Below are 25,905 nucleotides of genomic sequence, written 5' to 3'. Positions count from 1 at the left end.
AAATCTAGTACACCATGTCATATGGTTTTCCACTGTCAACTTCAGATGTCACTTCTAACAAAAGTCAAGGAGATTAGTCAGGCAGGATCATCCCCTTCTGAAGTAATGTCAGCTTTAATTACTATATTATTGATGCACAGGTAGTCCTCAGAATTGCTCCTGATATTGATGCAATTACTTTCCCTGGAAAAACTGATGAGTCTGTATTTAGATTAGAAATAACCCCCTTTTTAAAATATGGTACTTCTTTGGTGCTAAATCAGAATAACCACTTGTTAAATTATAATAATGTTAATTTTTTCTCTTTTTTCTTAATTAAAAGCTGCAATTTCTTTCTCTTGCTTTCGCAATTACATATAAAATTTAAGACTGGAAAACCTAGGCAGTGAGGTTACAGTTTGATGATCTAGCGAATAGCCACATCAGGCCCTTTCTGACAGGATCCAAATGACAGCGACAGCAGTTCCCGTTTAACTTGGCACTACATGAGAGATCAGATCCAGACAGACCACTCAACTGATTTTACTGGCTCTGCAAAGTGCTATGACCGAGGCAGGAGGACAGCACTGTTAATTCAGTCCCACTACTCCATTGTGTCCTCAGTACCTTGCTCTATGGCAGCGAGGCCTGGACAACGTATGTCAGCCAAGAGCGACGTCTCAATTCATTCCATCTTCGCTGCCTCCGGAGAATATTTGGCATCAGGTGGCAGGACCGTATCTCCAACACAGAAGTCTCGAGGCGGCCAACATCCCCAGCTTATACACACTACTGAGTCAGCGGCGCTTGAGATGGCTTGGCCATGTGAGCCACATGGAAGATGGCAGGATCCCCAAAGACACATTGTACAGCGAGCTCGCCACTGGTATCAGATCCATCGGCCGTCCATGTCTCCGCTTTAAAGACATCTGCAAATGCGACATGAAATCCTGTGACATTGATCACAAGTCGTGGGAGTCATTTGCCAGTGTTCGCCAGAGCTGGTGAACAGCCATAAAGGCGGGGCTAAAGTGTGGCAAGTCGAAGAGACTTAGCAGTTGGCAGGAAAAAAGACAGAGGCGCAAGGGAAGAGCCAACTGTGTAACAGCCCCGACAATCACATTTTTCTGCAGCACCTGTAGAAAAGCCTATCACTCTAGAATTGGCCTTTATAGCCACTCTAGGTGCTGCTCCACACACCACTGACCACCTCCAGGCGCTTACCCATTGTCTCTCGAGATAAGGAGGCCAAAGAGAACTCCACTGGTCACAACATATCTTTAAATTTTTCCACGTACTGAAACAGTCACTATTTTCCCCCAGAATAGAACACACTAACCAAGTTTCTTTACTGGATGACAAAATTAACAGTTTATTATAAAACAAGTATTAAAACAAGTAAAAACAATATCACATAGATCAAATTTTTAAAAATCCAACATTAAATTTAGAAGTCCCCTTTCTACCTTAACCAAATTTTAAAGTCCCTTTTTACCTTAGTCCCTTCACACTCTCACACACACATATACACCAGTTAACCGAAAAAATAAAAAAGGGATTTTTAGATCAGAGCTCTGTTACAGACAAAAAGCATTTGGGTTAACTACTTGCTTGTTTTTGAATGATTAGGATACTGTAATCAGGCAACAACAGGAAGAGAACTGGCAACTGGTAGAACGTTGGAAATAATTTCACATTTTTTTTCAGAAAAAAATCAGCTGAAACAGCTTGAAAATTCTCCCTCAATTCTCCATATCATTACTGGCAGCTGCCACATGCAAATAGAAAGGGCTTAAGCAGCAGCTGAATCCCTAGGGCTAAATTTTATGAGCGTGGCAGGGGAGCCTGGAAAATTCTTCCGGGAGAGGTCTGCTATGACCCCCGATGCCGAGAAGGCCCTGCCGCATTTTACCGGTGGTGGCGAGGCCTCGGTGCTGCCCCCCAACCCCCACACAGCCAAGCGGCGGGGCCTTCATCTCCATATTGAAAGCAATGCAAATAAATTCAAATAAACTTACCTCGTCCCGACAGCCGTCCCACACTGATATTCCAGCCCCCCGCCCAGAGCTCCTGCGCCTTCGGATCTCTGTATGGATATCCGAGGCATGGCACTGGTGGGGAGGGGGGGAGGAGTGAAATTTTCAGGGCAGGGGGTGGGGAGAGAGGTGAAAACAGTTTCAATTGGCTGTTGGGATGGTGGGAAGGGATGGAAGGGCAAAGATTATGAAGTTTGGGGGTGAAAGGTTGGGGCTGGCAAAAATCGTTTTTCAGGGGGAGGGGGAAATGAATATATTGTTTGATCATTGTGGGGGGGGGGTTGGAGGACGGGCTTTGATGTTTAATTAACTGTTTTTATTGAAATAAAAGGTGATGTTCCCTTTAAAATTTGAAATCATCAGTCAGGGCTTGAAGCCCTTTAAAAATGACACTGGCGCCGTTGCCGGGGACAGAGCGGCTGCCCCCTCTATGTTATCGGGGCGGCCGCTCCGCCCCCTCCATTTAAATGAGCCTCTGCATGAAATATTGCGGGGGCTCAGCGACGGCCGCTCCACACGGGCAGACCGGCGAGATCAGAGCATGCCGCCACAATTTGTGGTGTGCTCATAAAATCCTGCCCCTATATATCTCTTCTAACACGGATGATGGAGTACCTGTATGGCAAAAAAACGTAAAAGGCACACAGCATCGATGTAATAGCAAAATATTCTAACTGGCCCTTTGTGGGCCTACTTAACGCTCTTCGGGAGGTCAGTATGCCTCACTTCACTGTGCATACTGACCTCCCACATTTACACTAGGTTTAACTGAGGCTGGGCAGGTTGGTGCTCCCAGCGTAGAAAGCTCCTGCCTCTCTGAGAAGGGGGATTCATATCTGGGGTGGACACAAGTTTCTCCCCAAAAAAGGCCCACATCCAGTAACTCAGGCCCCCTGGAAACTACCAGAGAAGGCCAGGAACTGGCGTACCTGAGTCTCAGCCTATTTCTTGGGCGTTCCACTGCACTGCCAGAAGGGTCATGCATTTCTGGTGCCTGTTTTTTTTTGCAAAGCATTTATTATAAGATAATAGCCAATTAAGAATCTGCAATTGTAGCAATGAATGAACCACACCAAAATCACAGAGATGTGCAAGAACTAGAGAGTGGTGATTTTGGGGGACTTTAATTACCCAAATATCGATTGGGATAGTATTAGAGTAAAGGGAAAGGAGGGGGAGGAATTTCTGAAATGTGTTCAGGAGAACTTCCTTGACCAGTATGTTCTCAGTCCAACCAGGAAGGCTGAATCTGGTCCTGGGGAATGAGGTGGGCCAAGTGGATCAAGTGTCTGAGGGGTAACACTTGAGTAACAGTGATCATTGTATCATAAGGTTCAGATTATCGATGGAGAAGAGCAAGGAACAATCTAAAGTAGAACTTCTAAATTGAAAGGGGACTAACTTCAATGGGACAAGAAGGTTTCTAAAATGGAACCAAAGATTGACAGGAAAAACTGTAATGGAGCAATGGGTGATTGTTAAGGAGGAGATGTTACAGATTCAGGCTAGGTACATTCCAACCAGGGTAAAAGGTAAGGGAACAAATGCCAGGGATGCTTGGACGATGAGGGAGATAGAGAATATGATTAAACAAGAAAAGAGGGTGTAAGATGCATGTCAGGTGAATTCTTCAAGCCAGAACCGGGCCTAATACAATAAGTTGAGAGGTGAAGTGAAGGGGAAAATATGACTGGCAAAGAGAGAATATGAGAATAGAAAGGCAGTTAACATAAAAGGGAATCCAAAAATCAAATCAAATCAATCTCAGAGAGTTACAGCACTGAAACAGGCCCTTTGGCCCACTGAGTCTGTGCCAACCATCAACCACCCATTTATACTAATCCTACATTAATCCCAGATTCCCTACCACATCCCCATCTTCCCTCAATTCTCCTACCACCTACCTACACTAGGGGCAATTTACAATGGCCAATTTACCTATCAACCTGCAAGCCTTTGGCTGTGGGAGGAAACTGGAGCACCTGGCGGAAACCCACACGGTCACAGGGAGAACTTGCAAACTCCGCACAGGTGGTACCCAGAACCGAACCCAGATCGCTGGAGCTGTGAGGCTGCAGTGCTAACCACTGCGCCACTGTGCCACCCTTCTACCAGCATGTAAATAGTAAGTGGGTAGTAAGAGGTGGAGTAAGACCTATTAGGGCCAAAAAGGATGATATATCCTTAGAGGCACAGAGCAAGGATAGAATATTTAATGAGTTACTTTGTATTGGTGTTTTCCTAAGGAAGTGGATGCTGACAAAATGTTAACAGAAACAGAGATGGTAGAGGTAATGGATGAAGTGAAAATTGATAGGCAGAGTGTACTGGAAAGGTTGGCTATGCTTGGAGTGGATAGGTCGCCTGGTCCGGATGGCTTGCATCCCAGGTTGCTAAAGGAAGTGGGGGTGGAGATAGCAGAAGGGCTTGCCATAATCTTCCAATCTTCCCTAGATATGGGGGAAGTGCCAGAAGATTGGAGAGTGGCAAAAGTGACACCTTTATTCGAGAAAGGGTGTAAGGACAAACCTAGTAACTACAGGCTAGTCAATTTAACATCTGTGGTGGGTAAGCTATGAGAAACAATAATGAGGGGGAAAAATCATCTGGCACTTGGAAAGGTTGGAGTTAATTAGGGAGAACCAACATGGATTTGTAAAAAGCAGATCGTGCTTGACTAATTGAATTTTTTGATGACGTAACAGGGAAGATTGATGAAGGGAAGGCAATGGAAGTTGTTTATACATATTTTAAGAAAGCCTTCAACAAAGTACCACATAAAAGACTGGTTTACAAAATTGAGGCCCATGGAATAGGAGGGTCAGTGTCAGCTTGGATAAAAAAATGGGCTTAAGGACAGAAAATAGTGAGGCGTGGTCAATGCTTCTTTTTCAGACTGGAGGATGGTAGTCAGCAATATTCCCTAAGGTTCAGTGCTAGGAGCATTGTTTTTTTTGATATATATTATATATATATGACTTGGCATACAAAGTAAAATTTCAAAATTTGCCAAAACTAAGAAACTTGGAGGTGAGGCAATGAGGATGATACCAATCGACTGCAACAGGACATAGATAGGCTAACAGAAGGAGCAGACAAGTGGCAGATGGAATCAAATACAGAGAAATGTGAGGTGATGCATTTTGGCAAAAGAGATAGGGAGCGGCAATATAGATTAAATGGCACGGTTCTAAAGAGCTCACAGGGACAGAGGGTGGTGGTGCAGTGGTAATGTCAATTGACTAGTAATCCAGAGCCTAAGCTAATGCCCTGGGAACATGGGTTTGAATCCCACCACGGCAGATGGTGAAATTCGAATTCAATTAATAAATTTGGAATTAAAAGCTAGTCTAATGAAACCATTGTCAACTGTTCTAAAAATCCATCTGGTTCATTAATGTCCTTTAGGAAAGGAAATCTGCTGTCCTTACCTAGTCTGGCCTACATGTGACTCCAGACCCACAGCAATGTGATTGACTCTTAAATTGCCCTCTGAAATGGCCGAGCAAGCCATTCAGTTCAAAGCCAGCGACTCCCACAAATGAATTAAAAAAAAGTGCACAGATCTTTGAAGGTGGCAGGACATATTGAGAGAGTAGTTAGCAAAGCAGATGGGATCTTGGGATTCATAACTAGAGATATTGAGTACAAAGCAGGGAGGTTATGCTAAACCTTTATAAAGCTCTGGTTGCGTCACAACTAGAGTATTGCATCCAGTTCTGGTCACCACACTTCAGGAAGAATGTTTGGGTCCTTAAACGGGTGCAGGAGATTTACTAGAATGGTTCCAGGGATGAAGGATTTTAGCTGCAAGGTTAGGTTGGAGAAGCTGGGGTTGTTCACCTTGGAGCAAAGGAGATTGAGGGGAGATTTGATAGAGGTATACAAGATTCTGACACGTTTGGATAGGGTAGACAAAGAAAAACTGTTTTCATTAGCTGATGGTATAAGGACTAGGGGACATAGATTGAAGGTTTTGGGTAAGAGATGCAGGTGGAATGTGAGGAAGAACTTTTTTACGCAATGACTGGTAATGACCTGGAACTCGCTGCCTATGAGGGTGGTGGAAGTGGAGAATATGAATGTTTTCAAAAGGAAATTGGATGGGCACTTGAGAGAAATAAACCTACAAGGCCATGCGGATACAGCAGGAGAATGGGACTGATTGGTTTGCTCTACAGAGAGCTGGCACGTACTTGCTGGGCCAAATGGCCTCCTTCTGTGCTGTTTTGACTCTAAGACTTAAACATGAAAGTTCAGCAATGCTGTTATATATTCAAAACCAATTTTCTCTTTATAAAGTAAAAACGAGAAGGATTTGAAATAAAAACCAATAAATCACATGGGAGGAGATCTGCTGTCTTGCACACAGTGGTCAGCCCTCCACTCTGCTTTGTCAGCAGAGTGCCAACTTTACTATAAATCCACTTTGTAGTAGATTGCATTAACAAATTCCTTTGGAAGCAAAGGGTTAAAATAACATTCTTTCAATGACACAGCAACATGACTAAGCTCAGAACTGGGGTACTGCAAATTTAATGTTACATATATCCTCCAAAGCAGTACATTATCATGCTTGCAATTTACATCTCAAGTCTTTTAAAAAAGGAAACTTACCTTTCTTTGTGTAATTTCAAAACTAGAAAATAACCTGATATCGCCTTCAAGTGAAACAGTTTCATTCATTAAACTGTAATATATTTTGAAATGGTGAATTTCTCATTAACACACATAAAGGTGAATTTTAATACAAGACAACTAAATCTATTTTAAAAACTCATTATTCAGCAATATTCCTCGTTTTTCCAGTCAATAAGTGGCAGAGAAGAAAGCCTTGGAGCAGATAACCTCCTCATTCAGTTGGTCAATTTATTGATGAATTGTACTTGACATATATAACAATTTCTTCCACATGTACTTTTCCCAAATGTTATACATGCAGATAATTAAAACACATTCCATCACCTCAGTTACAAAGAGACACAATAATATCACCCAGTTGATTAATCATCTGCTATTATCAAGGTTTAAAAAGGAATAATTGTTTGGTACTGGGGCAAAAAATACCAGGGAACATCTGGAGCCCAACAAACTTTACCCCAGCCAGGAATCAACACTGGGAGGAAAGGGGAAAATTGGAGAGGGAAAAAAATGACAGTAGTCGGGAGTGTGTTGAACAGTCACTTTGGGTCTTTAATCACTGAATTATGGAATATATTTTGTATGTGCTTTAAAACTCACTCATGAGGTCCTATCAATTTTTAGACATTTGTTACTTAGAATTCTGAGATGTAAGTAATAGTGGACTCTTCTGCTGGCCACTGAGATTTTCAATTATTACCAGTTATAATATTTAACTTGCCACCTTTAACATTTTTTTACTAGACTAGGCAGGTCAGTCAAAATATCCCTTGTTTTTCTTTTGCTTATTCTCTCCTCCCCCAAAGTGTTGACTCCTTCCTGGGATACAATTTGACAGGCACCAGTCATCCTTCAGTACATTGCCCTATCATTGATCATTCACATGTGGGACTTAACTGTTGGTGTCAGCAATTTATCTAACCTGGGCTTTTCTGATCCCAATTCTGTCCTTATTCAATTTGATACACTCACATTTTTCCCTCCCTAACCCAGGGGAAATGAGGCTAATTATCATGCCCCTACCAAGGTCAGCCAATCCAGCACAGACTGAAGATTGAACCGAAGCTTTCTTGGCCTGTATGATTCAACTACTCATTATCTAAATTGACCCATTTCTTTAGACATAGGAAAATCAAAGATAACATGGACACCTTACTGTAATTGTGACCTCTTCAGACCTTCTTTAAAGGGCACTGCCCTAATTAAAGTATGTTAATACATTTGTTTTATTTGGAGAGACAAAGCACGGTGAGAAAAGCCATCAGAGCACTTCACCAGTGACATAATAATGTGTCCTAATGCAATTCCATGGCTTGGCCATGTGAGCCACATGGCAGATGGCAGGATCCCCAAGGACACATTGTACAGCAAGCTCGCCACTGGTATCAGACCTACCGGCCGTCCATGTCTCCGCTTTAAAGACGTCTGCAAACGCGACATGAAGTCCTGTAACATTGATCACAAGCCGTGGGAGTCAGTTGCCAGTGATCGCCAGAGCTGGCGGGCAGCCATAAAGGCGGGGCTAAAGTGTGGCGAGTCGAAGAGACTTAGCAGTTGGCAGGAAAAAAAAGACAGAAGTGCAAGGGAATTTGTCAATGTATGATAAATAAGAACGGTCAAATAGCACAGCTCTTGTTCAGATATTGATCCAACCAAATATTTAAGAATCTTTAAAGTCAGTTTTTATTGACAAGTTAAACCCTTGTTTTGTCAGGTTTAAATTTAAGAGTTAAAAAATGGGACTAATTCATTGGGAAAACGTTGGACCTCAAAAACCCAGATTCATTCAGAAAAAACAACCTTTTAAAAATTCTTTCATGGATGTGGGCGTCGCTGGCTAGGCCAGCATTTATTGCCCATTCCTAATTGACCAAGGCAGCTGCCAACATGGAGTGATTAAAATCGGGGATGTGCAAGAGGCTGTAATTGGATGAGCACAGAAATCTCGAAGGCTTTTAGGACTTGAGGAGGTTACAGAGATAGGGAGGTGCGAGGCCATGAAGGGATTTGAAATGAAGGATGGGAATCAAGATGTTGCCTGATCAGGAGCCAGTCTTGGTCAGCGAGCACATGGGTGATAGATGAATGAGATGTGGAGCAAGTTAAGATAGGGACAGCAGAGTTATGGTAGAGCACAAGTTTATGTAGAATGGAAGATGGGAGGCTGGCCAGAAGTGTGTTAGAATAGGCAAGTCTAGAGTCATGGATGAGGGTTTCAGCAGTAAACGAGCTGATGCAGGGTTGGAGACAAGTGATGTTATGGAAGTGAAAGTAGATAATCTTGGTGATGATGTGGATTGGTGGTTGGAAATTCATCTCAGGGTCAAGCACAACATCAATATTTCGAACGATCTTACTCAACTTAAGACAGTTGCCAGGATAGAAACAGTGGTCAGGGAGCAGGTTTTGTGGCAGGGCCCGAGGATAATAGCTTTAGTCTTCCCGATATTTTGTTGGAGAAAATTTCAGGTCACCCAATATTGGATGTCACTTATTTAATTAACTGAATTTAAATTCCCCAGCTGCTGTGGTGGGATTTGAACTCATGTCTAGATCAGTAATCCAGACCTCTGGGTTACTAGTTCCATAACATGTACTATGCGACTATCATTTTCCATATATTTTTTTTTTATTCATTCATAGGATGTGGGCATCGCTGGCCAGGCCAGCATTTATTGCCCATCCCTAATTGCCCTTGAGAAGGTGGTGGTGAGCTGCCTTCTTGAACCGCTGCAGTCCATGTGGGGTAGGTACACCCACAGTGCTGTTAGGAAGGGAGCTCCAGGATTTTGACCCAGCGACAGTGAAGGAATATAGCATGCTTGGCAGCAGCAGGTGACTTTGGATCAATGATTCCCAAAGTTTTACACAACTGTGGGTTTCCTCAACTCATGTCTGGCTCTATTATAGACTAATTGATAGAGATTGATTTCTATGATTAACCAACAACTCCATTATCATTGTGTCATGTGACTCCCAAGATGATAGATAGACTACGGTCTTTTCTCATCTAACAATTCCTACGGTCTGGCCAAAAAGATGCTCGTGATCGGTTATGATTGGGAGGGTGATGCAACCCCAACACCCCCTTATAGAACATAGAACAGTACAGCACAGTACAGGCCCTTCGCCCACAATGTTGTGCCGAACCTTTAACCTACTCTAAGATCAAACTAACTACCTACTCTTCATTCTACTATCATCCATGTACCTATCCAAGAGTCGCTTAAATGCCCCTAATGTATCTGCTTCTACTACCACCGCTGTCAGCGCATTCCACGCACCCACCACTCTCTGTGTAAAGAACCTACCTCCGACATCTCCCTGAAACCTTCCTCCAATCACCCTAAAATTATGCCCCCTGGTGATAGCCTTTTCCACCCTGGGAAAAAGTCTCTGACTATCCACTCTATCTATGCCTCTCATCATCTTGTACCCCTCTATCAAGTCACCTCTCATCCTTCTTCGCTCCAATGAGAAAAGCCCTAGCTCCCTCAATCTTTCTTCGTAGGACATGCCCTCCAGTCCAGGCAGCATCCTGGTAAATCTCCTCTGCACCCTCTCCAAAGCTTCCACATCCTTCCTATAATGAGGCGACCAGAACTGAACACAATATTCCAAGTGTGGTCAAACCAGGGCCTTATAGAGCTGCAGCATAACCTTGTGGCTCTTAAACTCAATCCCCCTGTTAATGAAAGCCAACACACCATACGCCTTCTTAACAACCCTATCAACTTGGGTGGCAACTTTGAGCGATCTATGGACATGGACGCCAAGATCCCTCTGTTCCTCCACACTACCAAGAATCCTGTCTTTAAGCCTGTATTCCGCATTCAAATTCGACCTTCCAAAATGAATCACTTCACACTTTTCCAGGTTGAACTCCATCTGCATACTTTTTAAAATATTGCAGCCAGAGAGTGAGATTGTGAAGATCATTTTCAGCTATCTGAATGCGAGCACTTTACAGTGTGTAAGTTTGTAATAAGTGTCAGTTGAGAAATCTTTGGGGTTAGAGTCGTGCATTGTAGCCTTGTATTATTTGAGAAACTATCAATTTTCACATTAGCGCATGAGATGGTTCTGAACAAGTTAAGAGTTGGATTTGTGAGAAGCCTCCTGTGCAGCATTTTGCAGATAAATGATCTGGAGTGAATGATCTGAAAGGGTGGTGGAAACAGATTCAATAACAACTTGAATAAGGGAATTTGCTAAACACGTGAGGTGAAAAAATTTTCATGGCTATGGGGCAAGAGCTGGGGAGTGGGACTAATTGGATAGATCTTTCAAAGAACTGGCACAGACATAATGGACCAAATGGTCTATTTCTGTGATGTATCATTCGATGATTATGCATAGGGAGATGTTTGCAACTTTGCTCCACACCTAACCAAGAGTGAAAGACTGACATGAGTTCATTTGCTAAAATATAAATGTTATCCTCACAGTATTACCCAAAGTTGATCCAGAGAAAATCCAAATTGCACGATCTTCTCTTATTTTCCTGCTGAAATTCAGGTTGAGAAGGCATGTGTATTCCATCAGTAACATCAGCACAGACAGTGCGCGTGTGCTGAAATCGCAGGTATGGATTTTTACAACTGTTTTTGGTTAAACAAATGAGGGATTTCAGTGTCATTTTCTCAAACTCTACAGGAAATCAGTTTTTTACCAATTCATCTACCCCCCCAAATTATGTATTTTCAATGGTGGGAACCAATAAAAGCTGATGAATGATCCCTAAGAATTTATCAGTGTATTTATTGACCACAATGTCTGCTTGACCCAGTTGGCAGGACTCTTGCCTCGAGTCAATAGGTTGTGGGTTCAAGCCTCACTCCCAGAGTTAGCCACACAATCTAGGTTGATTTCCTTACAACAGTGACTCCACTTGAAAAAGTATGTTTTGAGCTGCAAAGCAGCTTGGGGCTCCTAAGGTTGTGAAAAGCACTATACAAACGAGAATTCTTTCCGAATGCTTCAGTGCAGCAATGAGTGAGTGCTGCACTGTCAGAGGTGTCAATCCAAATAATACATTAAACTGAGATTCAGGCTGTCTATTTTAAGATCAGATCTATCTGGTGAATGTTTTTTCTTTATTCATTCTCAAGATGTGGGCATCGCTGGCAAAGGAAATATTTATTGCCCTTAAGAAGGGGTGCCAGGATTTCCATATGAACTGCTGGCAATGGTTTGAGACAGCTGTGGCTTGCTAGGTCACTTCAGAGGGCAGTTAAGAAGTTAAGAGTCAAATGATTGAATTTAGGTTTGACAGCTCTCCCGGATTGCCCGGAATGTGGCATGGAATACTGGGGCGTTGCTACAAGCAGCCCAGGAGACTTTTGCCCTTTAAATTTCCCACCAGAGCAGCTTCCTGCTCCCATGACATCAGCCACCTCGCACCCCACTCCCCCCCACATCTCTCCCAAATACAGAGACAGGACTAGCAGATGCTCCGGGAACAATCTGCATGGAGGTGGATGGGAGCTCGAGAGTCTGAGTCAGGAGCCAGTGGGGGGTAGACAGTGGGTGAGTCCGGGTGGGGGGAGTGGGTGGGGGAGACTGGGGAGTGGGGCTCGTGAATGAGGGAGAATGGGAATGAGGGCAAAAGAGAGATTGGAGTCACATATCGGCTAGATGGGTAAGGGCAGTAGATTACTTCCTTTGAATTACAACAACCTAACAGCTTCCTGATCATTTTTACTGATATCAGCTTTACACTTACAATTTTTTTTTTATGAATTCAAATTTTCAAACTGAAATGGTTTGAACTCAATTTGTTAAAATTATTTCTTAAGGCCTCTGGAGTATTAACCCAGTAACATAACAGCAATGCTCCTATCTTCTTTGGCCTCCTTGTCTCAAGAGCGCCTGGAGGTGGTTAGTGGTTTGTGAAGCAGCGCCTGGAGTGGCTATAAAGGCCAATTCTAGAGTGACAGACTCTTCCACAGGTGCTGCAGATAAAATTGGTTGTCGGGGCTGTTACACAGTTGGCTCTCTCCTTGCGCTTCTGTCTTTTTTGCTGCCAACTCTTCAACATGCCACACTTCAGCCCCGCCTTTATGGCTGCCTGCCAGCTCTGGCGATCACTGGCAACTGACTCCCATGACTTGTGATCAATGTCACAGGACTTCATGTCGCGTTTGCAGACGTCTTTAAAGCGGAGACATGGACGGCCGGTGGGTCTGATACCAGTGACAATGCTCCTATAGCCAGTACATTATACTATAAATACGTAGTAACCAGAGCAGTTATAGATAGGTACGCGGTTACTAGAGGGAGAAGCTAACATCTCCTTACTCTAGGCAATAGGGAGCTTGCTACTGAGCAAATTCCAAGCTTCAAGGGTATGGGAGCAGGCGGGTCCACCAGACGGCAGGGGGCGCAGGTTTGCGCCTTCCTGCCCGCTCTCGGGTGCTCGGCGTCGGCCGATCCTCCAGACGGCTGGGGGCGCAGTTTTGCGCCTTCCTGCCCGCTCTCAGGTGTTCGGCGCCGGCCGATCCTCCAGACGGCAGGGGGCGCAGGGCTACGATTTTATAGCCGCTCTTGGGGGACAGGCGATTGCAGGGAGCCGAATGTTGCGGAGTTCCGAGTGATGGAAGCCCAATGCAGACAGTTCCACTCATATCACTTTGCGGCTGATGTGGTGTTCCAGCGAGGCTTGGCCCAGCTCGGAGAGGGGGTGCGGAGGTCCGAGGAGGGGCTCCTTCAGGCGAAGATCTACTACTACTCCAGGTTAGAGGGTGAGCGAGTCAGGCCTGGCTCAGCCTCACCCGTCCAGCAGCGCTGTCTGGGTTGTGTCCCACTGTCCCTAACCTGGCATATTGAGTCTACTTACAGTACTGCTTTACCCATCTGCTCACCCATCCCGGGAGCCAAGCTGCAGCTGTTTTAAGTGGATTTGCCAATCTTGTTAATCATAAACCTTATTCTTAACACCTCCTCCACCTCTGATTGTATTTCCATCTACCTCCACCTGTGTCCATTTGATATGCCTTTTGTCCTCCATTTCTTTGTTCTGTTTTCTGCGGAGAGGGGCTGCTGATCTTTGCTCCTGGATGACAGCAGTTTTTCCAGGTGTGGGCAGTTCAATTAAGATAAAAAAGGAAAACTGCAATGACGGATATCTGAAATTTTTTTTTTAACAGTGGTAGAAATGCACAGCAAGTTTGTGAGGACCTGTTAAGAGAAAAGACAGAAATAAAAACAAAGTACTGGAAATACTCGCATGAGTCCTAGTTATGCCTGTCTTTTTTTGTGGGATATGTCGAGCATTCTTTGTTCCAGTCCTACTCAGGCCCCCTCCCCCAACTCTTTTTCTGGTACATTGATGACTGTATCGGTGCCGTTTCCTGCTCCCTCCCCGAACTGGAAAACGTTATCAACTTTGCTTCCAATTTCCACCCTTCTCTCACCTTTACATGGTCCATCTCCGACACTTCCCTTCCTCGACTTCGCTGTCTCCATCTCTGGGGATAAGTTGTCTACTAATATCCATTATAAGCCCACCGACTCCCACAGCTACCTCGACTACACTTCTTCACACCCTACCTCCTGTAAGGACTCCATTCCATTCTCCCAGTTTCTCCGTCTCATCTGCTCTGATGATGCTACGTTCCATGATGGTGCTTCTGATAGGACCTCCTTTTTCCTCAACCGAGGACTTTCCCCCACTGTTGTTGACAGGGCCCTCAACCGTGTTCGACCCATTTCCCGCACCTCTACCCTCACCCTCACCCCTCCCTCCCAGAACCGTGACAGGGTTTCCCTTGTCCTCACTTTCCACCCCATCAGCCTCCATATCCAAAGGATCATCCTCCGCCATCTCCAGCGTGATGCCACTACCAGTCGCATCTTCCCCTCCCTTCCCCTGTCAGCATTCCGAAGGGATCGTACCCTCCGCGACACCCTGGTCCACTCCTCCATTACCCCCACCACCTCGTCCCTGTCCCATGGCACCTTCCCCTGCAATCGCAGGAGGTGTAATACCTGCCCATTTACCTCCTCTCCTCACTATCCCAGGCCCCAAACACTCCTTTCAGGTGAAGCAGCGATTTACTTGTACTTCTTTCAATGTCGTATACTATATTCGCTGCTCACAATGTGGTGGTCTCTACATTGGGAAGACCAAGCGCAGACTGGGTGACCGCTTTGCGGAACACCTCCGCTCAGTCCGCAAGTAGGACCCTGAGCTTCCGGTTGCTTGCCATTTCAACACTCCCCCCTGCTCTCATGCTCACATCTCTGTCCTGGGATTGCTGCAGTGTTCCACTGAATATCAACGCAAGCTCGAGGAACAGCATCTCATCTACTGATATAGGCACACTACAGCCTGCCGGACTGAACATTGAGTTCCATAATTTCAGAGCATGACAGCCCCCCATTTTATTTTCATTTTTAGTTATTTTTTCTTTTATTTTTTACAGTTTTGTTTTGCATTTATTTCATTTCGTCTTAGTTTGTTCAGTTTGCTTACCCACTTTTTTTTTCATGTTTGCACTTGCTGCTGTTCAATATTCAGTCCATTAACACCTAATCTGTACTAATGCTTTGTCTTTCAACACACCATTAACATATTGTTTGCCTTTGCTCCATGACCTTTTGGTCAGCTATGTGGCCTTGTCCAATCTACACCACCTCCTTTGTTATCTCTTGCCCCACCCCCACCTCACTTGCTTATAACCTGTGACTTTTCTAATATTTGTTAGTTCTGAAGAAGGGTCACTGACCCGAAACGTTAACTCTGCTTCTCTTTTTACAGATGCTGCCAGACCTGCTGAGTGGTTCCAGCATTTCTTGTTTTTATTATGCTGGAAATACTAATCAGGTCTGAAAGATGAAAGATCAGACCTGAAACGTTAACTCGGCTTCTCCCTGAGATATTGCCAGACCTGAGTATTTCCAGCACTTTGTTTTTATAAGAGAAAAGACAGGTCATGGTGTAATGCAAGTCAGCCAAAGAGAAACAAAAATAGTGAACTAAAAAGTGAGACCAGTCAAAAGTGCCTTTACATCAAGACAATGGTGTTCCCCAAGGGTCAGTGCTGGGACCACTGCTTTTTTTTTACTATATATAAATGACTTGGATCTTGGAATATAGAGCAGAATTTCAACATTTGCGAATGATACCAAACTTGGAGTGGCAAGCTAAGGATAATATGAACTGCCTGCAAGAGGATCACAGAATGGGCAGACAAGTGACAGATGGAATTTAATACAGACAAATGTGAGGTGAGGCATTTTGGCAGAAGGAATAGGGTGAGGCAGTATATACTTAATGGCACAGTTCTAGAGTGCAGGAACCGGGGGTCCTGAGAGTGCATATGCATCAATCTTTGCAGGTGGCAGGAGATGTTGAGAGAGTGGTTAGCAAAGCATATGGGATCTTGGGTTTCATAAATAGAGGCATAGAGTACAAAAGCAAGGAAGTTATGCTGAACCTTTATGAAGTTCTGGTTAGGCCCCAACTAGAGTATTGCGTCCAGTTCTACTCGCCACACTTTAGGAAGGATGTGAGGGTCCTTGAGAGGGTGCAGAGGAGACTTACCAGAATGGTTCCAGGGATGGGGGATTTTAGTTACAAGGTTAGGTTAGAAAAGCTGGATTTGTTCTTGCTGGAGCAAACGAAATTGTGGGGAGATTTGATAGCGGTGTACAACATTATGACAGGCTTGGACAAGTTAGACAAGGAAAAACTGTTCCCATTAACTGATGGTACAAGGGGACATATTGGAGGTTTTGGGCGAGAGATGCAGGTAAAATGTGAAGAACCGCATTTTTATGCAGTAACTGGTAATGACCCCGAATACACTGCCCACAAGGGTGGTGGAAGCAGAAACAATCAATTCCAAAAGGAAATTGGATGGCCAGTTGAAGGAAATAATCTTGTAGGGCCATGGGGATCAAGCGGGGCAGTGGCGCTGACTGGATTGCTGGTATGGATTCTATGGGCTGAATGGCCTCCTTCTATGTTGTTAATGACTGATTCTTGTAGCTATGCTAAACATACAAGCCTGTTCTCATGTGTTTACACTGCTCTGATAATTGGTTTCTACATTTCACTTTAAAGGTGTCCCGAGATGAAGGAAAATAAGGAAGAGAAGCCATGTCTGTAAGACAGGGACAAACAACTAAATAGTAAAGATAGCAGGAGGAAGTGGATATAACAACTGAACAACAGCAAAATGTTAGGACTGTTTAAGGATGCAGTCCCTTTTTTAAGTTTTTAATACCAGTATATTTTGTGGTCATCTGGAGTATGCCAAGGACAAACATTTATCAAAAGTGGTTTCCAATTCAAGCTACTGAGAAATCTGTGTAGGGTTCCATTTGCCCATTATGGAGTGTACACATTCTTCCTGTCAGGATATATTCCAAATTCCTAACTCCAGGGAGCATAGGTACAGATTGACCATGCTAAATCTTAGGGAGTCTCAAGTATGTGAAACTGTAATTTGCAGGAGCAGATCATTGGTCAGTTATCCTGACTGGCTGAACTAAAACCATTTGATCATTGACCCGCAGAGTTAGCTGGAGCTAACGGGAAGAAGCCCAATTCTAGTACTAAGTCCACCCCGTCAGGTTCTATTAAGAATCTAGGCTGGATGGGGCTGGTCATCAGTGGTGCCCTGAACTCCTGTGGAACTGATGAGCTCAGTACGGGATTAACAAAGCTGCTATAGAGGGTTGATTTGCTTCCAAATTTCCAACTCCAGGCCTCTTGTTTTGAGTCACTTTGTCGTCTCAGCAACCCTGTATACTTTCCCTGCTGTCATCACAAGGAGGATAGTTATTAGTTAGTTGTTAAGCAACTAACAAGCATAGGTTTAACCCCTTACTTGCTTAACAGGTAGGTGGTGCTCCTCATGATGAGCATGTCACTCATTATTAAATAGCAGTGCATTGCAACCCTTCTCCTGATTACAGCATACCCCTTTGACTGGTGATTCTACCAAATGGATGTGCAGAGCTTTAGCAACAGCACGCTGAATATTTTTGCCTTTGAGTAAGTGGTTAAACTGAGGCCCTGTCTACCTGCTGTAGTTAAGTGAAATGACTATTAAAATATTCTGGAAAACATTCAGCTCTTTTTTTTAAAAAAAGTGCCAAAATATACTGATTTACTGATCCTTCATCTCATGATTGCATATGGGGCCTCGCTGGCGTAGAATGCTGCTGTATTTGTTTACCCAAGTTTCTACAGTTCAAAATTATTGAATGAAATGCTTTGAAACAAGGCACTAAATAAGTGATTATACAATTAATTTCTTTAATTTTTCTATATGAATAAGCAAATCCATTTTAATTTCTGTTGTGACCAAGTGAGAAAGGGTTCCCTCAGCCTTCACCTGGTCTTGCTGTAACAGGATTTAATTTTAAACACTTTTTTTTTAGCTCCCCCTTAGTGAATCTTTGTTCACCAACTTCCAATTATAAGGCAAAGAAACTAGCCAAACAGGTTTTCTAATTCAGTTAATGCCTGGATAGTCGACGTGCCCACGCTAGCATACATACGTGATACACACATGCAGATAGAGACAGAAAAGAGAAGAAATAAAGTGGAAAAGTTTGAGGCAATATCTGAAGATGGTTTTGGTTACTGTTCTTCGGGCTCGCTGTAAAGTCCTTGATTGTAGGTAGGTCTTGCTTTTTGTTGGGGCCCAGTATTCCTCTTAAACCTTGTTCGATGTAGGAGACTTTTCTGTCTCGAAATTCATGCGTCCTCAGTGGGTCCAGAGGCTTGTGAGAAAGAAATGGAAGCAGACAGGAGAAGTGTTCTCCCTCCAGGAGCGAACAGTTTTTTGAGTTCAAAAACTGTGGCTAGTTCAAAAAAACCCTGGATCAGCCAGTTAGTCATGTGACAAGCTGGTTTAACCAGTCCTGGCTTTTGTGGATTCTCTCACCTTAGCAGTCTTTGGAATGCTCTTCCTTGCACCTCCAATGTCTGGTGATCAAAATCCATTGTAGGTTGAATGCATCAGGGAATGGTCCTTTTGTCTCCACAAGCAGTCAGTATGCAAATATTTTTCAGTTAAGTGTCTGGCAGCCCTTGTAACAGGCCTTCTCTTCCCAGTAAGTTTGAAATCTTTGTTCATATGACATAATTAATATGCCTCATTCTTGGCAGTTGGGGGCCTGCATGACAATTTGTGAATACAAATTACCAGTTTTCTGCTTATATGCTGCACCCTACAGCATTTTGAGGGTCAGCATGATATTGGAAAGTGTTGATCAGATTGGCTGAGAATTTGGGGCTTAAATTTTCAACATCAAAAAGAAGCACACTACTGCTTCCTGTTTTTCTCCTTTATGGTGCCAATATCATGACTGTATCCAAGTCAGTTTACTTATCTGGTATAGCAGCAGATAACCTTTGTTTAAAAAAAAATGCAAGTTTAGAGTTGAGTTTTGCCTTTTAGCCAAGTGTGACACTATGATTCATGAGACGTAATAGGAAGAAACAGCTGTAAAAAAGCCTCCACACTTACATAGAAATTAGGAGCAGGAGTAGGCCCTTTGGGCCTGCTCTGCCATTCATAAAAGATCATGGCTGATTATGTAATTCAGTACCCTGTTCCCACTTTCTCTCCATATCCCTTGATCCCTTTGGCATTAAGAAATATATCTATCTCCTTCTTGAATATATTTAATGACTTGGCCTCCACAGCCTTCTGCGGTAGAGAATTCCACAGGTTCACCACCCTCCGAGTGAAGAAATTTCTCTTCAGTTCTAAATGGTATACCCTGTATCCTGAGACTGTGACCCCTGGTTCTGGACTCCCCAGCCATCGGGAACATCCTCCCTGCATCTAGCCTGTCTAGTCGTGTTAGAATTTTATAGGTTTCTATGAGATACCCTCTCATTCTTCTAAACTCTAGTGAATATAGGCCTAGTCAACGCAATCTCTTCTCATATGTCAATCCTGCCATCCCAGGAATCAGTCTAGTAAATCTTCTTTGCACTCCCTCCATGGCAAGAACATCCTTCCTCAGATAAGGAGACCAAAACTGCACACAATACTCCAGATGTGGTCTCACCAAGTCCCTGCATAACTGCAGTTCAGACATCCTTGTTCCTGTACTCAAATCCTCTTGCAATGAAGGCCAACATACCATTCGCTTTCCTAATTGCTTGCTGTACCTGAATGTTTGCTTTCAGCAACTGGTGTACAAGGACACCCAGGTCTCGTTGCGCCTTTCCCAATCTATCACCATTCAGATAATCTGCCTTCCTGTTTTTACAACCAATGTGGATAACCTCACATTTATTTACGTTATACTGCATCTGCCATGGATTTGCCTACTCCCCCAACTTGTCCAAATCACATTCGAGCCGCTTTGCATCCTCTTTACAGCTCAGATTCCCCCCAGCTTGGAAATGTTACATTTAGTTCCCTCTCCCAAGTCATTACTATATATTGTGAATAGCTGGGGCTCAAGCACAGATCCCTGCGGTACCTCAATTATCCAAGTAATTCAGTATTTTCTCTACAAATGCTTAACAAAAATAGAAGTTTGGAGATTTCCAGTTATTTCCAATGAACTGGTATACAAATAAAAACCTGATAAGCTCTCCATTTCAGATTGACACTGAGCGCCATGTAATTGTAGAATGGTGCAGCATAGAAACTAATCTGCATTCTACATCAAAATCAAAGAATCCTATTGTGCAAAAATGTAATTATATTGGGTTTTTTTTATACATGACTGATAAAGTGGTAACACAACCAAGGTTGACACTTGGGAGTCTGAGGGGTGGATTCTGTGTCATCTAAATGCCTAAGTGCTACTGCCTTGGAACATACTTAAGAACTCATTGTTTCGTATAATATAGAAATACAGCACTTTTTTTTTTTTAAGTTTAGTTCACTGTTTCCACTTTCCTTTGGGTTATTGTGAGACTATCAGCTCCTGCTTGGTTATGGTTAGGCAGTGGTATTTATTTATTTTGACTAAGATTAGCACTTTATAAAAAAAACATTTTCCCGACTTTTTCCAGGTTTATCGGACCTATTGATCTTGAAAGCTACAAAGGATGGCTATCATCACAAATTATTGAGCCCACGAATCAGAATAACTTAGCTGCCGAGGAAGATGTAACAAAAGCTTTTGAGAATCTGCTCAGACAGACTCCAAGTGATCCAGGACAAAATGACCAATCTGCTACAATAGAGACCACAAAGGTCAGTTGCAAGCCACCCAAAGATCAGCAAAGAGAGAAAATGGATGATGCAAGAGTGTATTTTCAGATTAGTAAAGAAATAGAAGGTAAAGGTCACAATGTTCCTTATGAATCAACAGAAAAGAGTCAAATAATGGAACCCCATGAAAATAGAACTGTTGGTGACATTGCAAAACTTTCTTCTGTGACCACAATGAATGAAGAAAACTGCAACCTATCTTTCTCTCAAGTACTTTATTTTGTGCAAAGTGGACAAGAAATCCCTGGGATTCAAAAATGGAACATTACTTCATCCAACAGTATGCCTACTGTTTCACAAATGGCAAGGAAGCCCAAACCTTGGGAAATTTTCTAATAGTATTTAATTAAAATTAGGAAAGCCTTAATTTATAACAGTCAATGTAATTAAAATACTTGCACAAATAGTTTTGGCTGATTTAGAGGCAGAATCGTGGGCTTCCAGCTGACATTTGAATCTTTGCCATAGCAGGCATTTGAACACTGCTACCAGATTTCTCCAGTTCTGCTGGACATCAGGCTTGGTCTAGAAAGGGTTTCATGGTGAGGAAAAGCCATGTCCAGGTATTTACCTACAGAGCTCCTATTCTTGATGATCATAAAGAGATGCTGCTGATCCAGAGTATTCTACCTTCCTGCTTGAAGAATAAGCATAGCAATACTGGGTATTGTAAGCTGGGGTAGAGAAGAGGAAAGCAGACGATGGATTTGCAATTCTAAAATTGGATGTTACTGTATATTAACTTTTTTCATTTTTGTAACATACATGGTATATGTTGATCAATCCCTGCTGCGTGTTTCACCTGTTTGAGATAATCCAATTGCTTTTTGTTTTGTATCATAAGCCTGGTCTACATTCTTCACAGAAATTGTAGGGTTAATTGGCTGCTCCATGTTCAAAGGGAGCAAAGATGAGTGATGCCCTCCTTTGAACCATGCTTCCTGTGAGCATGGAATTAATCTTAATAAATTGCTATATGCTCTTAAGATGAGTGAAATAAATACTCTTTTGCAAGACAGTTTAATAAGTGTTCCTCCTAGTATGTGTTCACTGGAGTTTACATCCCAAAATTCCTGACTTTTTTTTGTGCTGCTTGCACCCCAAGTAACCAATATGTCAGCCATGTGCAAACTTATTTTAAGAAAAAAACTCCTTCTGAAAGAAAATTGCTTAAGCCATCAATTCTTCCACAGCAGGTGTTAGCTGTGGCTCAGTTGGTAGCACTCTTGCCTCAGAGTTAGAAGATTGTGTGTTCAAGTTCCACTCTCGGACTTGAGCACTAAAATCAAGGTGGACTCTCCAGTGCAGTACTGAGGCAGGTGTTGTCTTTTGCATGAGACATTAAATCGAGGCCAGGTCAGCCTTCTGAGGTGAGGGTGAAAGATCCTATGGTACTTTTTTGAAGAGCAGGGGGAAATATCCCTGGTGTCTGGCCAATATTTATCCAATCTATTAGGGACAAAGAGGGTAATATATGCTTAGAGGTGTAGGGCAAGGCTTATGTATTTAATGAGTACTTTGAATCAGTGTTCACTAAGGAAGTGGAATCTGACAAAATAGTGGTAGAAGTGGAGAGGGTAGAGGTAATTGAGGGGGGAGATACTAAAAAGGCTGGCTACTCTTACAGTAAGCCTGGATGGCTTGCATCCCAGATTGCTAAAGTGGGGATGGAGATAGTGGAGGTCTTCCAATCTTCCCTGGATATGGGGAAGGTGCCAGAGGATTGGAGACCGGTAAATGTGACACCCTTATTCAAGAAAAGGTGTAAGGACAGTCCTAGCAACTACAGACCAGTTTAACATCTGGTGGGTAAGATTTGAGAAACAATAATCAGGGAAAAGAATCAACACACACTTGGAGAGGTTCGAATTAAAGATAGCCAGCATGGATTTGTAAAAGGTAGATCATGCTTGACAAATCTAATTACATTTTTGATGCAGTAACAGAGAAGGCTGATGAAGGGAATGCAATGTATGTTTATATGGATTTTAAGAAAGCATTTGATAAAGTACCACATAAAAGGCTGGTTAACAAAATTGAGGCTCATGCAATAGGAGAGTCAGTGTCCAATTGCACAAAAATTGGTTTAAGGACAGAAAACAGTGAGTTGTAGTAAATGGTTGTTTTTCAGACTGGAGGATGGTAGACAGTGGTGTTCCCCACATGCTGGGAGCTGGAAAGGGAAGTTGACAACTTAGTTTGCTCAAGAATCATTTTCATAAAAACACCAAGTTTGCTCACAGTCAATCAAAACATAAAATCTGTCTTACCTGTATCCCATCTGCTTCTCTCTCCTGAGCAGTAGTTAGTGTGGAGTGGCAGAGAAGGGAGCTGACGAGCTGCTGGTCACATTTTTAGATGGTGGGTGCTGGTCACAGGAGAGATCCAGCCAAGGCCATGGACTACTTTTGGTTAACAGTGAATTACAAGGTGACTTCCTGACTGCAGTTATTGGATGTGGCCAGAGGCACAAGCTGGATTTTGTGTTGTGATTTCCCCCTCATTTTCTTTCTCATCTCCCCATTGGAAGGAGGTGTTCATCGAAGAGAACAGGCTAAGAGGCCAGAATCCCATTAGAAAACAAGGTTAGCTGTTTGTGGGCTGATGGGTAAAATATTCCTAAAATTGGTGCGTGGGGGGGGTGATCAACATAAGATTAAATAAACTTTACCTGGCATCAATCTGATTAATAAAATGTAAATAAAACTTGACAGCACCACAGAGAAACAGAACATGGGAGTTGGAGGAGCAGTGGTAAGTATACATAACTAACAGAGTAATAACTAGCTGTTAAAAAGCTGTTGCATTTAGGCTCAATTTTATTGCGCGCACCCCCCCCCCCCCCCCCGAGTCATGTTCGGGGAGGGGGGGGGGGGCCACAGCATTGCGATGGGGGTGGGGGCAGAGGGCCCGTTGCCTCCTTGTTGCAATGCAATTTTGTCAGTGGTGGGTTAGGCCGATGATGGCCTTCCTGCCCAGAGGCCAATTGAGGCCCATTACAGTAAACTAAGGGCTTTTCCTCCCCACCCCCCATGGCTTCCCTGCCATGCGTGAAGGTTGCCCAGTAAAATGAGGTGATCTTCCTGCAGGCTTGGTGATGAGGGGTCCTCCGTGGCCTGCGAATCGCCCATGCCAGCAAACAAAGCACCTCCTTGTACCCGCTATCCCTATACTCAATGCCCAACCCCCCCCCTTCGCCGGGGTCTTTTGGACTGGCCTCTGCCTCACTTACCTGAGGTCTGCATCTCCAGTACTGTGTATGGGCCCAAGGCCTCTGCAGTGCCCACCACTCCCAACGGCGTGCCGTCCTTCTGATTGGCTGGCAGCTCTTGGAGGCAGGATCCCTGTCCTTAAAGGGATGGGGATCCCGGCACTGGGCTGCTAATTGGCCTGTGCTGTAGAATCGCTCCAGTGGGGGTGAGGGTGGCTCCAGCTGGCTGAGATGGGATTCTTCCCTGCCTTTTAGGCATGGCGCTGGGAGCCCCATCGTGCACAGGAAATTCTGCCCAAAGTGTGACAAACCGAAAGGATGTACGAGATGCAAGAGCTTTAATATAGATAAAATCACAATGGTTCCCTTCCTTAGGGACCTTTACTAATGTGCTTACTCTGATGATTATTGATGTAATTACATAGGAGTTAGTTTGCTAATTGGAAAATGTGGAGTGACAAAGTATTAAGCATTTTCAGCTTTTTGTGTTTTAGCCAGCACAATGTTGAACAAAATGGAGGTTGGAGATTAATTAATTGTAACTGGGAGTAAAATATTGGTATGAGGGAGGACTGTTTAAGAGAGTGCTGTCATTAGGCATGTGTAGGTATTTGAATTTGGGAGCCAAAAAATTGGTTAGGAAAAATAATCAACTCCAAACAAATCATCAATAGTTAATCTAGACATGATTTATAAGAAAAGCTTTAATTGGAGAATACACATCACAATCACATTTAACAGTTAAAGATAACTAGCAGTGTCTCAGACTAGTGCAAAGTACAGTAGTTGCAAGCATAAATATTGTCATTTTTGTTCAATAAAAATATGGCTTTCTACAAGTCTAATTGTTCCACAGTAACAAAGGTTGCTCATCTGGTAAATAAACAGGAACTCCATAGTTAGCAGAAGAAATGCTGGGACTAATGCTTCAAGAATTAAAAGAATAATCCACTTTTAATATTCCCCCCCCCCCCCCCACCCCCAAAAATAAACTTTCCCCAATTACACTGTTTAAAAATAAAGTATGTAAGATAGCATGCCCATAATTGTTAACACTCCAGACAGAAATTGACAATTGTAATCTGAATTGGTGTGGGACAGGGAAAGCAAATAACACAATACAGCCTGATATTTTTCCACTCCACAATGTGAAATATTTATCAATCAACACATTTTCATTTGTTTTAATAAGTGTTGTATATTTGTTAAGATAATTTTTTTATACTCATGTTTTAAACAGTTTTGGAATGTTTGGTTATATTGAGCCCAAATTGAAGAAAATTTGTGTAATGCAGGTGGCCTAAGGGGAGCTCAGAGGGCAGAAACCTCCTGTGAAGCAGAAGGGCTCCACAGCAGAAAAATACAAAACAATGCAAACACAAGAAAAATATTCAAAGCGGTGCTTTTTAAAAAGTTATAGCCATTTAATAAATCAAACTTATTGCTAATGGATAGTTTATTCCTATTAATTGCTCATTACAAGATATGCATTATAAACAAAGTAACAAGACAATTACCCACAAGTCAATCATTTATCACCATAATCTATATAATTAGTGCTTCTTCTGGTCTTTTGGACTCAGGCTTCCTATAGATCTGGTATGCTCTTCCCCAAGCATGCACATATACTTATTAAATTACAAGTCATACATTGCAATCTAGGTCAAAAGAATCTCTGTCTTAAATTGTTTTAGACCTGTTGCTGAAGAGTTCTTCTATAACTGTTCCATCTGCAAGAGTTGATGTATCTCCAAGATCCCTTTCATTTCGGGCAATCTGCCTCAGAATGCGTCTCATAATTTTACCTTTAAGGTAAAAAATCCAAAACTCAATACAA

The 25,905-nt window shown here is 43.0% G+C and overlaps 2 protein-coding genes across 5 annotated transcripts in view; one reads left to right on the top strand and one right to left on the bottom strand.

Annotated features, from left to right (window-relative positions):
* Positions 1-13,185: 13,185 nt before the first annotated feature.
* LOC137378203 (uncharacterized) lies at positions 13,186-21,875 on the top strand. The gene is made up of 2 exons (XM_068048383.1): positions 13,186-13,391; positions 20,656-21,875. The coding sequence occupies exons 1-2, from the start codon at positions 13,252-13,254 to the stop codon at positions 21,191-21,193; spliced, it is 678 nt and encodes a 225-aa protein (XP_067904484.1). The 5' UTR covers positions 13,186-13,251; the 3' UTR covers positions 21,194-21,875.
* Positions 21,876-25,046: 3,171 nt separating this feature from the next.
* The window catches only part of acss2 (acyl-CoA synthetase short chain family member 2), a 105,316-nt gene continuing 104,457 nt past the window's right edge, over positions 25,047-25,905 (bottom strand). For all 4 annotated transcript variants that reach the window (XM_068048379.1, XM_068048380.1, XM_068048381.1 and 1 more), the window contains one exon: positions 25,047-25,873. In XM_068048379.1, the coding sequence (XP_067904480.1) occupies positions 25,749-25,873 (125 nt within the window). In that variant the 3' untranslated portion in view covers positions 25,047-25,748. The remainder of the gene's footprint in view (positions 25,874-25,905) is intronic.

Source organism: Heterodontus francisci, chromosome 16 (assembly GCF_036365525.1).
Source record: "Heterodontus francisci isolate sHetFra1 chromosome 16, sHetFra1.hap1, whole genome shotgun sequence".
Taxonomy (NCBI): domain Eukaryota; kingdom Metazoa; phylum Chordata; class Chondrichthyes; order Heterodontiformes; family Heterodontidae; genus Heterodontus; species Heterodontus francisci.
The sequence above is the reverse complement of the archived record's forward strand: the minus strand, read 5'-3'. Positions and strand labels throughout refer to the sequence as shown.

Coding starts and splice junctions, on each gene's coding strand:
- LOC137378203 (XM_068048383.1), top strand. CDS start 13,252: ATGGAAGCCCAATGCAGACAGTTCCACTCATATCACTTTGCGGCTGAT. Junction 13,392..20,655: donor AAGATCTACTACTACTCCAG/GTTAGAGGGTGA, acceptor GACTTTTTCCAG/GTTTATCGGACCTATTGATC.